General features: G+C 35.8%; 1 protein-coding gene across 2 annotated transcripts in view; it reads right to left on the reverse strand.

The window, feature by feature from the left end:
• Positions 1-15000, reverse strand: part of LOC137652024 (zinc finger protein 853-like) — a 26105-nt gene that overhangs the window by 5790 nt on the left and 5315 nt on the right. Inside the window, exons 2-3 of one of the 2 annotated variants that reach the window (XM_068385242.1) lie at positions 4130-4824; positions 110-239 (exon numbers count right to left, since the gene is read on the reverse strand). In XM_068385242.1, the coding sequence (XP_068241343.1) occupies positions 110-239; positions 4130-4824 (825 nt within the window). Of the gene's footprint in view, positions 1-109; positions 240-4129; positions 4828-15000 lie in introns of both variants that reach the window. The other variant, XM_068385241.1, reaches the window with a different exon arrangement.

Genomic DNA, 15000 nt, shown 5'->3' on the forward strand with positions numbered 1-15000 from the left:
CCTTCTCTAAGCTCATACGAGAAAAAGATTCATATATCCATTGGATTAAATAAGAAAAACATTAATTTTCTTCAAGTGCTAACACACACATAGTTAATTAAACTCTTACCTCCGAGTGTGACGCATATGAAACCATGAAGTGTGTTTACACCATGGGCGATACCCCATAAGATTAACATTCCACCAAAGAGGCCAAGTGTAATCATGCAGTTCATTCCAATCTTCCGGCCATTGCCAAGCTGTAAATGATAACATTATTAGAAATATTTTTGAGAAAATAAGACAGTTATGCAGGTAACGAAAAATTACAGCATTGGAATAGAAATATATGTACATGATTATAAGGACAGAAAAAACAGAAAGGCCAGCATTGTAACTGACAGTAATCACGACAGGGGTTACACAATTGCTAAATGATATCACGAAATTATTTCACGTTTCTTTTGAAGTAATAACTTCTTTGTGCAAATAAGTAGTACTACACCAATACTATCTACAAATAGTGGCAACATATTACCATTTTACTTTACTTTTAAAAAGGTTGTACACCATTAATACATCTATATCAGGTACTAAACATTATACTCCTTCATTATGAAGAATGAGGACCAAGAGAAATTTGCGACATATTTATGAAATCAAAATCACATATCAAAACCAGTGTAAACGGTACTATTCAGCAAAATCTTCAATACAAAGATGTTGTTTTGGTATAACTATGCAACTGTAATCACTTCTATCGTAGAGGAGTTTACCATAACAAATTTGTATAGGAGTACTCTGCTAAGATTTCAGTCTGTCTTCCATTCTAGATCTTTTAATCTACATAATTATAACCACAGTTTGAAAAACAGGATGCTATTAACTCAGGGGCTCCAAAAAGGAATATATCCCAATGAGGAAAGGAACTATTGAAACCAATAAGAAAAGTGTACCTGAGTTTGTCCTTAAGATATGAAGGTTGCTATTAAATTTCAAACCCAATATGCTCGAACTTCATATTTAGCATGGAACTATTAAATGGGAATTTAACCAGGCTGAAAGAACATAGGATTTTTCATACATCAGTGCTAACAGCATAAAAGTGGTGTACCGATCACACTACATAAGTAAGTGGGGGTATTTTCTCTTTTTTTTTTTTTTTTTTTTTTTTTTTTCCTAAATGCAGACACATACTTGATTAGATGTGTAATATTGAGTTCGAAGTTAGCAGTGATATCCATGTTTTTTTTTTTTTTTACAGAATGCATCATGAAAATTCATCAATTTATCTTTAATATTAAATACGTTATGTTCATCAATATGGTTTTGGATAATCTGGTAGTCAAATAAAATTCCCTTGGAAAAAATTATTTAGTCAACATACTGTGCAACATTAACAATAAAGAGAGCAAAACAGTCTGAGAAAAATATGGCAGGGTATTGATAACATTCTTAAGTGTCTCTAGACTATAAAATATATAAAATTTATATATTTTGATTCCATATTGTGGAATGAAGCATAAAAGATGTATGCTAGACGATAACAAATTGCTATGTAATGGTAGTATATTACCGAAATTTCGACCGACTATCGCACCTTACAACAGGAAGAATTAAGAGTCTGACATAGGTAGTTGGAGTTTGGTGCTGGCTGAATTTGAGAAAAAGAGTTCTCAAAAGCAAACTGTTACAGTAGAAAAAGAATTCAAATTAGAAAGGATCAAACATTACAAGACATGGGACAATTGAACTTTCCTTCTATAAGTACAAATATGTCATTATTTGCAACAAGGAGTGTACAAGTAAGCAAAATCACTAAAGGTTTGGATTCAGCTGCATTGGTCTTTGCAGCTTCTGTCTAAAGCGTAGATAGTCTGGGGCGTATTACAGTACCATCATTAAGAAATGATATACAGTATACAAAATACACTTCAATATATATATATATATATATATATATATATATATATATATATATATATATATATATATATATATATATATATATACAGTATATATATATATATATATATATATATATATATATATATATATATATATATATATATATATATATATATATATATATATATATATGAGCACATTCATACTGTAATAAAGTCCTGTCTTCAACATAAATCATTAAATAGACTTAAATTCAAAACTCCTGATAACTTTTGACACATGATTTTCATATGGAAAACGGTAGCGCTTTCCAATATAAGATTGAAAATGAATATACAGATGCCTCATGGCTATAGAAGATTTTTTTACTCCTAATTCTTATTTCATATGACCAGTAGCTATGCCATGTAAGTAAGGAGGGTATCGATTGAGTTTGTTTTCTTAAAAAGTGAAGAAAACTGAATTTACACATTGGCAATGTCACTGAAATGGTAAAACTTTTTATCGATTTAAAATCTTGTCTTCATCGATATACTATTCCTCCGTAACACAATTGAATATTTTACTCCCGTTACCAACAGGTTTTAGTACCAAAGTAATCTTCTGGATCAAAATTAAGAGAATTGAAATAAAGATTATTTCAGATATCTTATAAAAAAGGTGTGAACAGACAAAGCTTTTAGTTATATACCGAACATTAAAAAATATGAATCTTCCTAGCTATGCTTACCACGAACCACATCTATAGGAGAGTCCTGGGATCCTCACAGCTCCGACCAGAAAATTCTGGATAGCCTTACATTTACCTATAATTCAATCGAACTAATTTTCATTCACTTGTATATAATTATAATTTGAAACGGAAATTTTTGCTATGATCATATTTATCTTTGATTCTGCAAGTTCAAATAAGATCGTAATTTTCTTCGAATATTTAAAAAAATGTCGTATTTTTCTTTGAATCTAAAATTCAAGGTAACACCATATTTTTCTTTGAATCTGAAATTTGAACTGAGATCGTATTTATTTACAAACAATTATATCGTAATCTTAGTTGTATATGTAAACTAAGACTGTACTCTTTGAATCTTTAGTTTCAACCAAGAACTATCATTCTTTAAACAATTTGAATAAGATCATATTTTTCTTTGAATCTTTATTTTCAATTAAGATCATATTTTTCTTCGAATATTCCAACTAATATCGTATTTTTCTTTGAATCTGCAATTATCCACTACGAGCGTATTTTTCGTTGAATTTGCAATTTCAACTAAGATCGTATTTTTCTTTGAATTTGCAATTTCAACTAAGATCGTATTTTTCTTTGAATCTGCAATTTCAACTAAGATCGTATTCTACTTTGAATCTTCAATTTCAACATAGATCGCATTTTTCTTTGAAACAGCAATTTCAACTAATATATTTTTCCTTGAATCAACATTATCAACTAATATATTATTCCTTGAATCAGCAATTTCAATTAAGATCATATTTACCTTGAATCATCAATTTCAATTATGTATTATACTTTGAAATCGCTATCATACCCAAGTCGTATTTTCCTTTGATCTTCAATAGCCTTAAAAATCGTATTCCTTTTAATGTCATTTCAGGTAGGACCATTTTTTATAAACTACTATTTTTAAATTAAAGCTAAAAAATGAGGAGTCAACATAGTACTTGACGCTTAAACACCAACTTTTACTAGATGTTACCTGCAGGGACATTTTCATTCAATGGAAAGAATTAAGTGCATCTCCACGATTTTTTATGTCACAAAGGAAAGACCAACCACAAGTTGAATTCATTACCAGTAATGCATAATCGACAGTTGGTCAGACCATAATGTTAAAAAAAAATAATAATAATAATAGATCATACACTTTTCCACTTGGGGTATGTATGGAGACGCTTTAGAATTCAATAGAAAGTAAAGATTCATTTGAGAAAATCTTGGTATGAATAGTATCAATTGCCGATAAAGAGTTTATAAATTCTAAATAAAGACTAAAAAAAAAGGGATATGGCCAAAGGGAAAAAAAAGACAAAGACCAATTATGTCTCCCTTCAAGTGAATGGTATTTTTCTATCAGAATAACACTCATGTTTGTATTTGAAATCTATTTTCACATACCTAAATATCAGTTTTTACCACTAGTGTGCCTAAGGTTGTTATATACCTAGAACGTTAGTGTACCTAAGAATTGATATTTGCAAGTAAGTTTAATTAATTTCAACCCACCTGAACACCTCTGTACATAAACGGTTGCCCTCTTCTGATGTAAGCTCCTCTTCCCAAAATAATTGGTTGCTGCACAACCAGAACAGCGGGTCCTTGTTGATGGTCTAAAATGTCCGACTGTTGGCGTCCAGACTGCCCATCAGAATGAGGAGAACGCCTCCCTTCCGAGTGCTGGGAGTGCCGGCTATCAGATTGCTGTGAGTGCCGGCCATCAGAATGCTGGGAGTGACGCCCTACGGAATTCTGGGAGGCCCTTCGAGACTGGGGCTGAGGATGCAGCTGGTTCGTTTGACCGTCTGTGTTGTGAGAATGTCGACGAGTTTGCTGTGACTGTCTAGTCTGACTGTCGGAATTCTGTGAATGCCGACGGCGCTGTTCTTGAGACTGCTGTGTTTGACTATCTTGATTCGGTGTAGGTAAGCGAAGCTGCTGTTGTTGCTGTGGCTGCTGTTGCTGTGAAGGTCTGCGTTCGGTCTGCTGTTCCCCTTGTGGTCGTTCCAGCTGTTGGGTCTCGGAGGTAGTGTCCTGGCCACCTGTGGACTGTTCAGCTGCTTCCATACGTCCAGCATCCTGCTGTGTCTCGTCCTCCCCGGGTGGAGATTCATTGGACTGTGAGTGCCGTGAAGGAGCATCGTCAGAAGAAGTGGGTTGTAATTCTGATTCTCCTTCACCCTGTTGTGGGGAAACCCTATTACCTGCTGAGATAAAAACACATAATTATATATAAATTTACACAAATACATATTAATACACCTATATATATATATATATATATATATATATATATATATATATATATATATATATATATATATATATATATATATATATATATATATATATATATATTATTACAAAGCTGGTCTTCATGAGAGCATAATATTTTATTTGTGTATTTAAGGGATGTATAGCCAGCTTGTAGGGTGAGTTCCACTCATGTAGGATTAAGTAATATAGGTAAATTGTACAAGACTTTTGACATTCCTTTGAGTGTATTTTCATTCAGTTGCAAACATAGAAATCTACATTATTTTTGAGGAATTAAATTTTCACTTCACATAGTTTAGTTACAAAGTCATGCAATCTTGTTAAAATGTATGCTGTATGACACACACGGCAGGGACTGCATCATGTTTCCACGGGGTTGGAAGTTCCAGGATGCGTTCTTGACTAAAGATTATTCTTTATTTTAACGTTAGGAGGGTATGTGGGTGGAGTTAGCTGAGAGAGAGTTTTCACGCAAGCATCGTTAGTATTCTTTCTTTAAATTACAAAGTTGGCAGCCTTACACCACTGGAGCCATGCCCTTACACTACGAGAATGATTAACAAGAAATTTCTAGGGTGAGTTAAGTTAATATATATAGGACCAAGTAATGCATAGGAGACAGGAGAGATCCAGGCTATCCCTTTGAAAGAGTCAATGTCCGCCAGCTCTTTCTCCTGCCATTAGATAATTCCTCTCAAACGTGCATAATATATCCTCTTCAATGTGAATAGCGATTTCTTTCCAACATATACCATGTATAGTGTTGATCTAACATTGGTGACATTAATGTGTCTATGTTAATAGTGTAGTATGTTAATGTAAGTATATTTTATAGTAAAGATATTTGTAACCAGCCCTGTGAGATTAGGTTTAACAATGAAGAGTAATTATTATTGCTTAACCATGCAGTAACATAGTGTGGGCCTAAGGACATAAGAGTAACAGTTAAGTATATGTAAGTGTGAATTTCATATATTTTGTATAGTGTTAAAGTATTAACTTTTTCATTTATTGTCCAAATTGAATATTTTTATAAATAAATTTCTAGTGGAACAAGTGATCGTATAATTTTTTCAAAGTATCATTTTTGTTTTAGTCTAAGATCTAGTTTAGATATAATATTTTGAGTGATTTATTTTGGGATTAATTTTTTGGAATTTTTTATTTTTTTTAAATATATTTACTTTTGTAAAGAGTTCTTGCAATCACCAAAATTTTTCTCAATGCTTTGCTCGTATCCCCTGACTAAGAACCGAAGTAAGAGTTTGATTTAAGAATAGTTCCCTTTAAATGTGAAGTAATCACCCAGTTTTGTTTTGAGTAAAGAGTAAAGAGACATTTGGATAATCAGTGTTCATATATATATTATCGTCTGGGAGCTGTATATTATTCTCAGAACTCGTAGATGTTTCTCTTGTGTATCAAATTATGTAATATAGAGCAGGTGAGTTTTGCTGCGTGGGAATTTGCACATATTTCTAGTCCTGATATATATATATATATATATATATATATATATATATATATATATATATATATATATATATATATATATATATATATATATATATATATATATGTATATGTATATATATATATATATATATATATATATATATATATATATATATATATATATATATATATACAAAATATTAAAATATATATATATATATATATATATATATATATATATATATATATATATATATATATATATATATATATATATATATATATATATATATATATATATATGTATATATATATATATATATATATATATATATATATATATATATATATATATATATATATATATATAGGTCGTAATTCTTTTATGCTTTATACGTCAAGGTAAATGAACACTATAATCATGGAAATTCTACAAAACCTCTTATAATAAAGTGAAAAAAAATTTTCCGATGACTCATTACCCGTGGACATGGGATATATATATATGTATATATATATATATATATATATATATATATATATATATATATATATATATATATATATATATATATATATATATATATATATATATATATATACTGAATATATATATATATATATATATATATATATATATATATATATATATATATATATATATATATATATATATATATATATATATTATATATATATATATATATATATATATATATATATATATATATATATATATATATATATATATATATATATATATATATATGTATGAATATATACTGAAATATATATATATATATATATATATATATATATATATATATATATATATATATATATATATATATATATATATATATATATATATATATATATATATATATATATATATATATATATATATATATATATATATATAAGCACATATGTAGGCCTATGTATATAAGTCCCTCTTGGAGTGGGGATACCTATACTTGGATAAATCACCATGATCAGTAAGGCTCTACTAGTCAAGGTCCCCAATATCAGGTTGGTTTGCTGTGAAAGTCTGATGCAAGTCCCTCACCGTCAACAATCAATAGTAGCTCCAGTGGCGAGAAAAATTGGCCAAATTCCATACATCAATGATAGCATATCAGGGGTCTTTTTGCACTAGTGAACTAGAAACGGCTGCATTTGTTATTGATGTATATACATATGAACATATATAAAAATGCCGAATATATTCTCTCTAACAATACCTTTATTGTTGCCATTATCTACAGGCAAAAATAAATATGGGTCTGACGTCATTTTAAAATAATGAATGGCAGGAAATTTAACATCCGCTTTGTTTATTATAGAGTACTGCATATCATTAAGAACGTAAAAGGATACATAGCGCATTCATAATGAACAGAATTTAGAATGGCGAAGGAAGAACAGAAAAGGGGAAAGAAAATGCAAAATCAAACATATTGTGACGGGCCAGGAGAAGGTTGTGACTCAAAGACAGGATGAAAGCAACTGAATGAGTTTACTATAGACCACTCTCCTTTATATACAAAAGCTCAATGCAACATGAAATTTCATGTTCAAAACCGACACCATCAACAGTGAGAAAAACAGGCATGTTTATTCTGGTTGTTTTTAGTGCGAGGGAGGAGCGAAGATACAAGCATAATATATACCGAAAAAGAAATATGTACGATCGTGTGACACACAGTGGTACGTGGCTCCCTCCCCCCTAAAAATAACATACTGTACATGTTAAATAGGGCGCCTGATCTTAAGAGGCGAACAGTAGGCGGGTCATCTGGCAGGAGATAGGCAGGTTTTATACGATCAATGGAGACCCAGTCTTCTTTGCCACGAATGTTTAGTAGGAATGCTTTCAGACTGCGTCCGATCACAAGGAAAGGGCCCGTGTAAGGGGGCGTTAGGGGTGGCTTAGTAGTGTCGTTGCGCAGGAAGACGTGCGTTGAAGAGTGCAAGTCTGTCGGTATGTGATGCTTCGCTGGGGGCTTGTAAGCCGGGCAGCATGGAGTAAATTTTCCCACGACGTGACATATGGGCTGGAGATCGTCGAAGGAGATTTTAGAAGGAAAAAATTCGTCAGGGACGACCAACGGGTCGCCATACACCATTTCAACTGGCGAGACTTTGAAGGCGTCTTTAGGAGTGGTCCTTATTCCCAGGAGGACCCAGGGACACTGAGTAAACCAGTTGGAATCCTCGCAGTAGGACATAAAAGCTGCTTTGAGAGTGCGATGAAAACTTTCAAGCATTCCATTGGCAGCAGGGTTGTAGGCCGTTTTTTGATGTAGGGTGATGCACAGGAAATTCGCTAATGATGTCCACAATTGAGAGGTGAAAGTGGTACCCCTGTCAGAAGTAATATGCTCAGGGATACCAAATCTTGCAATCCATCTTGAGAGTAAGGCAGATGTACATGAGGCAGCTTACAACTTTGACGTGAATGTGTGCGAAACGACGCTGAGTTTGAAGAAAGGTGCCAACTCCTGAATCCGTGTGTCGAAGTACTTTGGAGGTTTGGCATGAAGCACAGGTGCGGACCCAATCCTTAGCATCCTTAGAAATGTCATGCCAAATAATCTTCGTCTTCAGCAGCTATGCAGTAGAACGGCACGAGGATGTGAAAGGCTGTGAATGAAATCAAACACCAGCCAGCGCATGGGAGCAGGAATCCTAGGTCGCGGTCTACCACTACTGACGTCACAGAGGAGGGTGGTGTTGGAGTCTTCGATGGGAAAGTCTTCCCAACAGAGGGACGTGCAGGATGTCCTACATGGTTGATACTCTGGATCCTGTCGTTGGGCTTCAGCCAGGGAGTTGTAATCCAATCACAGTTGAACGTCAGCCAATGTGTTTCATGATAGGGCATTGGCACCGGAATTAATTTTCCCAGGGACCTATTGAAGGGTGCAATTGTATTCAGCCCCGGCGGAGAGATGTCGGTGTTGACGGGCGACCAGGCATCAGACTGTCGAGCGACAGTGTGTACCAGACGCAAGTGGTCTGTGCGAATGACGGAGGGCGTACCTTCTAAGAAATGGCGAAAGTGATGGAGAGCCAAGTGCACCGCCAGCTATTTGCGATCGAAGGTAGAATAACCCGATTCTACCTTGGACCATTTACTGCTGAAGAAGGCCAATGGGCGGGGCAAGTCATTGACCCCCTGCTCGAGTACTGCACCAATAGCGACGCCGTTAGCATCGGTGGAGAGAAGGAGAGGGGCATGTGGGAGAGGTAAAGTGAGAGCTGCAGCAGTTGATAGGGCCTTCTTTGCATTGCAGAAGGTTGCTTCTTGAAGAGGACCCCACTTCAGGTCCTTTAGCTTGACCTTGAGGGAGGTGTAGAGGGGAGCGAGAGTGTCGACAATGGCTGGCAGAAAACGGTGATAATAGTTGATCATGCCCAAGAATTCCTGCAGAGCTTTGACGGTCGAGGACGTGAGGAAGTCCTGAATGGCTGCTACCCTCTCAGGGAGGGGATGGACTCCTTCAGGAGTGATGCGGTGCCCTAAGAACGACACTTCGTTGGAGCCAAAGATACACTTTTCGTACCGGAATACAAGACCATTTTGTTGCAGGCAGTCGAGCACAATGCAGAGGTGACGCAGGTGTTCCTCTTTTGAGGAGTAGAACACAAGCATGTCGTCCACATAACATACACAAAAGAGGAGGTCCTACAGATGCCATCCCTGAGATGTTGAAACGTAGCCCCAGCATTACTAAGGCCAAAACAGGAGTAATTGAAAGTGTATGTACCAAACAGAGTGGTGATGGCAGTCACGGGGATGTCTTCTGAGTTCACAGGCCCCTGAAAATACCACTTCGAGAACGACAAGCACCCGTGTCTACCAAAAATCGCACGCCCGTTCTTACATCATGTAAAAAGAAAAGATTAGAAACACTGGAGGCCAACGCCACGAGCGATGGCCTACTTACACGTTTTTTGGCCACTGACAATCCTTGGCACATTTCTTCGCTGTAGCCCCGATTCTGAAGTGGTAGTAGCAAAACTGCGGCCGATGGGAGGTAGTAAGTGGATGTAGAAGTTGTTGGATGGGGGGTGAGCGAATGGTGGGTGGTGGGTGGCTTTGTTCCCGCTTCGGCACGTCACGGGGTAGGCATGTATGTCCTACGGCATTCACGACAGCTTTGGTTGACGTTGAATAGACGTCCTCTTCGTCAGGGGTGGAGGCGTTGATGGAGGTCTTGAAGTGGTCCAGAAGAGCGTCGGCTTTGGTCATCAATTCCTTTATGGGTAAACTTTCGACACGGGTATGGCAGCGTGTATTGGTCCGGGTAAACGGCGTATCCAAAGGGCACGAAGTAGGATCAGCTCACGAGGAGAGCCGTCTGCGGCAGGTTACAGGCAAGTGATACTGGTCATTTCTCTGAGGGCGAGCGAAGCCCTTTGGTCCCCCAACCGTTGTTGCAAGTCCTGAAAAGTCTTTGCTATATGGGCGGCTGGCGACGGTGAGTACTGCTGCAGAAGGTATGTTTTGAGGGCGTCATATGCTATTGAGGTGTCTCCTTGTTCACAAAGCCGGTCGGATATTTCTGGGAAGGTGTCCTCGAGTACCTCCGCGAGAACATAATCTGCTTTGGTGGTTGAGCAAGTCATGCCCTTGATGCAAAACGGGACTTCTGCGCGCTGAAACCAAGCAAACGCTTCTCCGCTGGCGAATGACGAAAGTTTTAAAGGGGGAGCCGCAGCATTAACTTAAGTAGAGTCCGCCATAGTAACAACGACGGAGGGGCGAGGGGGGTTGGAAGGCAGGAGGAGCGAGTCGACTTCCGAGGTCACCAATGTGACGGGCCGAGAGAAGGTTGTGACTCAAAGACAGGATGAAAGGAACTGAGTGAGTTTATTATAGAACACTCTCCTTTATATACAAAAGCTCAATGCAAAAGGAAATTTCATGTTCAAAACCGACACAGTCAACGGTGACAAAAACAGGCATGTTTATTCAGGTTGTTTTTAGTGCGAGGGAAGAGCGAAGATACAACCATAATATATACAAACAATGAACTATGTACGATCGTGTGACACACGGTTGGGACAATATCAGAAAATTATAGAAAACTTTGGGATGATTGTGACTTCGGAACAAAATAATGAACATGATCATTAGATATGGGGATATTAAAAGTTGCCACGTTGCCATAGAAGTTTTTTTACCCTGTCAAAAAGAGATATTGCCCTATTACCCTATTTGAAACCAAGATATTCTATTTTGAATCACGTGCCCAGTATTTCTTTAAGTAAAATAAATACTTCCCCTGTTAAAATATAGTGTCCCAAACAAATGTATACACTCTTTGACTTTGAATACCAAATACAATTTTTTTTTCTATTTCAGATTTGATTTTGGAGTAAGAATGGCAGATACTGGGCTTACGTTCGGAAAAAAAAAATTCTAAAACATTCCAGAAATATGAAAATAAACCTGAAATGCAAGGACGACTTACGAGTGAGTTCCACAGAGATGCCCAACACACATCACCATTTCACGAATCGTAGATAACTTTAAGAATAATGGGACCTTCAAGTACACGAGAAAAGGACATTCAGGATGAAAAAGAACATTGACAAGCCCAACTAAAGATCAAGATATTATTGCTAATGTCCACAATTCCCGACGAAAATCTGTTCGTCAACTGTTACATAAAACAGGTATTATTATTATTATCACTATTATTATTATTATTATTATTATTATTATTATTATTATTATTATTATTAGCCAAGCTAAAATCCTATCTGGAAAAGCAAGATGCTATAAGCCCAGGGGCTCCAATTGGAAGAAATAGCCCAGTGAGGAAAGTAAATAAGGAAATAAATAAATGATGAGAACAAATTAACAATAAATCATTCTAAAAAAAGTAACAACGTCAAAACAGATGTCATATATAAACTATTAACAACGTAAAAAACTGATATGTCATATATAAACTATAAAAAGACTCATGTCCGCCTGGTCAACATAAAAACATTTGCTCCAACTTTGAACTTTTGAAGTTCTAACGATTCTACTACCTGATTAGGAAGATCTTTCCACAACTTGGTAACAGCTGGAATAAAACGTCTAGAGTACTGTGTAGTGTTGAGCCTCATGATGGAGAAGGCCTGGCTATTAGAATTAACTGCCTGCCTAGTATTACGAACAGGATAGAATTGTCCAGGGAGATCTGAAGGTAAAGGATGGTCAGAGTTATGAAAAATCTTATGCAACATGCATAATGACCTAATTGAACAATGGTGCCAAAGATTAATATCTAGATCAGGAATAAAAAACTTAATAGACCATAAGTTTCTGTCCAACAAATTAAGATGAGAATCAGTAGCTGAAGACCAGACAGAAGAACAATACTCAAAACAACGTAAAATGATAGAATTAAAGCACTTCTTCAGAATAGATTGATCACCGAAAATCTTAAAAGACTTTCTCAATAAGCCCATTTTTTTTTGCAATTGAAGAAGACACAGACCTAATGTGTTTATCGAAAGTAAATTTGCCGTCGAGAATCACACCTAAAATTTTAAAAGTCACACAAATTTAAAGAAACATGATCAATACTGAGATCCGGATGTTGAGGAGCCAACGTCCTTGACCTACTTACAATCATACTTTGATTTTGTTAGGATTCAACTTCATACCCCATAATTTGCACCATGCACTAATCTTAGTTAAATCTTTATTAAGGGATTCACCAACATCAGATCTACATTCAGGGGATAGAATTGATGCAAAGAGAGTAGCATCATCTGCTTATGCAACAAGCTTGTTTTCTAGGCCAAACCATATGTCATGTGTATATAGTATGAAAAGTAATGGGCCAAGAACACTACCCTGTGGAACACCGGATATCACATTCCTATACTCACTATGGGGCCCATCAACAACAACACTTTTAGATCTATTACTTAAAAAATCAATAATAATGCTAAGAAACGACCCACCCACTCCCAAATGTTTCAGTTTGAAAACAATGGCCTCATGATTAACACGGTCTAAGGCAGCACTAAAATCAAGGCCAATAATACGAACTTCCTGACCAAAATCAAGGGATTTCTGTACAGCATTGGATATTGTAAGAAGGGCATCATATGCTCCAAGACCTTTACGAAAACCAAATTGCAAACTAGGGAATAGATGATTACCTTCACCAAACCCATTAAGACGTTTTGCCAGAAGACATTCAAAAACTTTAGATAATATGGGACTTGAGCTACCACAAACACATTTACATAGAGGAGTAACATTATCAATTCTCCAACAAGTTCTAAAAGCCCCTCTTTTTGCTAACTTGCGCAAAATAACAGATAACTTTGGAGCTAAGAAATCTGCTGTCTTTATAAAAAACAAAGGAAAAATACCATTTGGGTCTACACCTCCATAAGCTTCAAGGTCCATCAACAGAGCTTTAATTTCACGAGATCGAAAAGCTAAACTAGTTAGTTTAGCCTCAGGAAAACAGGAATGAGGAAGTTTAAGTTTTTCATTACTCTGTTTACTGTCAAAAACTTCAGCCAAAAGGGTTGCCTTTTCCTTTGGACAGTGAGTGACTGAGCCATCTGGTTTAAGTAAAGGAGGATCTGTTGCATCTACACCAAAGAGTGTAAATTTAAGGGTAGACCACCATTTATGTTCCTGAGTTGTACCAGAAAGGGTTTCTTTTATGGTTAAAGTGTACTCCTTTTCAGCTGATGCATAGACTCTTTGAGCAAAAGCTTGAAGCTGAGTATAGTTATTCCAGGTCAAATCTGATCTGTTACCCTTCCGAAGATGATAGGCCTCCTACTTCTCTAAATAAGCACGTCTACAATCATCATTGAACGAAGGTTTGTCCTTCACTTGGTACCTTAGCGCACGAGAAGGGATACGCCTATCAATTATGTTGACTAAATTCTTATTCAATGGGACAACAGGATCTATACTACTGTATAATGATGACCAATTCAAGCGCAAAAAATCATACAAATTTCCATTCTAGTCTGCTTGGGATTTCATATAAATTTTACAAGAGTATGATACATCAGGGACAGGCTGCTCCGTCTTCTCTACTAATGAAATCAAGGGATGATCAGATGTTCCGACTGTAAAACCAACCTTACTAGTTATAACGCCAAGTGAGTCAGTGTATACGAGGTCCAAGCAATTACCAGAACTGTGAGTAGCTTCATTTATGATTTGCTCACAGCCTGATTCAGAGGCAAAGTCATATTAGAAACCAAAGTTTCTGAGCACAAAAGAATATCATACTGTCAGGACGCAACTGTAAGGTCTTGAATATTTGCATGAAGACCACGAGTATTGCAATATAGAAGACGACATTGACGAAATCTAGGACGTACTGGTCCCGGATTTCGCTCAATGACTCCAGACAGCCTAAGAATTAATAGAAATAAAAAAGAGACATCATACTTAAAAACTATATTAACAGGAATTATAACAAAAAAACAATATTTACAGAAATATAAATTAAGTGATTGATAAAACCAATAAACTAGCAAAAAGTCGGAAAAACCTGACAATCTGGAGGAGCCGATACACCATGCAAGGCTAAATACCCTCCAGGATAGCCACTTCAACTGAAGGGAGGTCAGTAAGGATGGTTTTGAGAAGAAAAGGA

The sequence above is a fragment of the Palaemon carinicauda genome, chromosome 13 (assembly GCF_036898095.1).
Source record: "Palaemon carinicauda isolate YSFRI2023 chromosome 13, ASM3689809v2, whole genome shotgun sequence".
Lineage (NCBI taxonomy): Eukaryota > Metazoa > Arthropoda > Malacostraca > Decapoda > Palaemonidae > Palaemon > Palaemon carinicauda.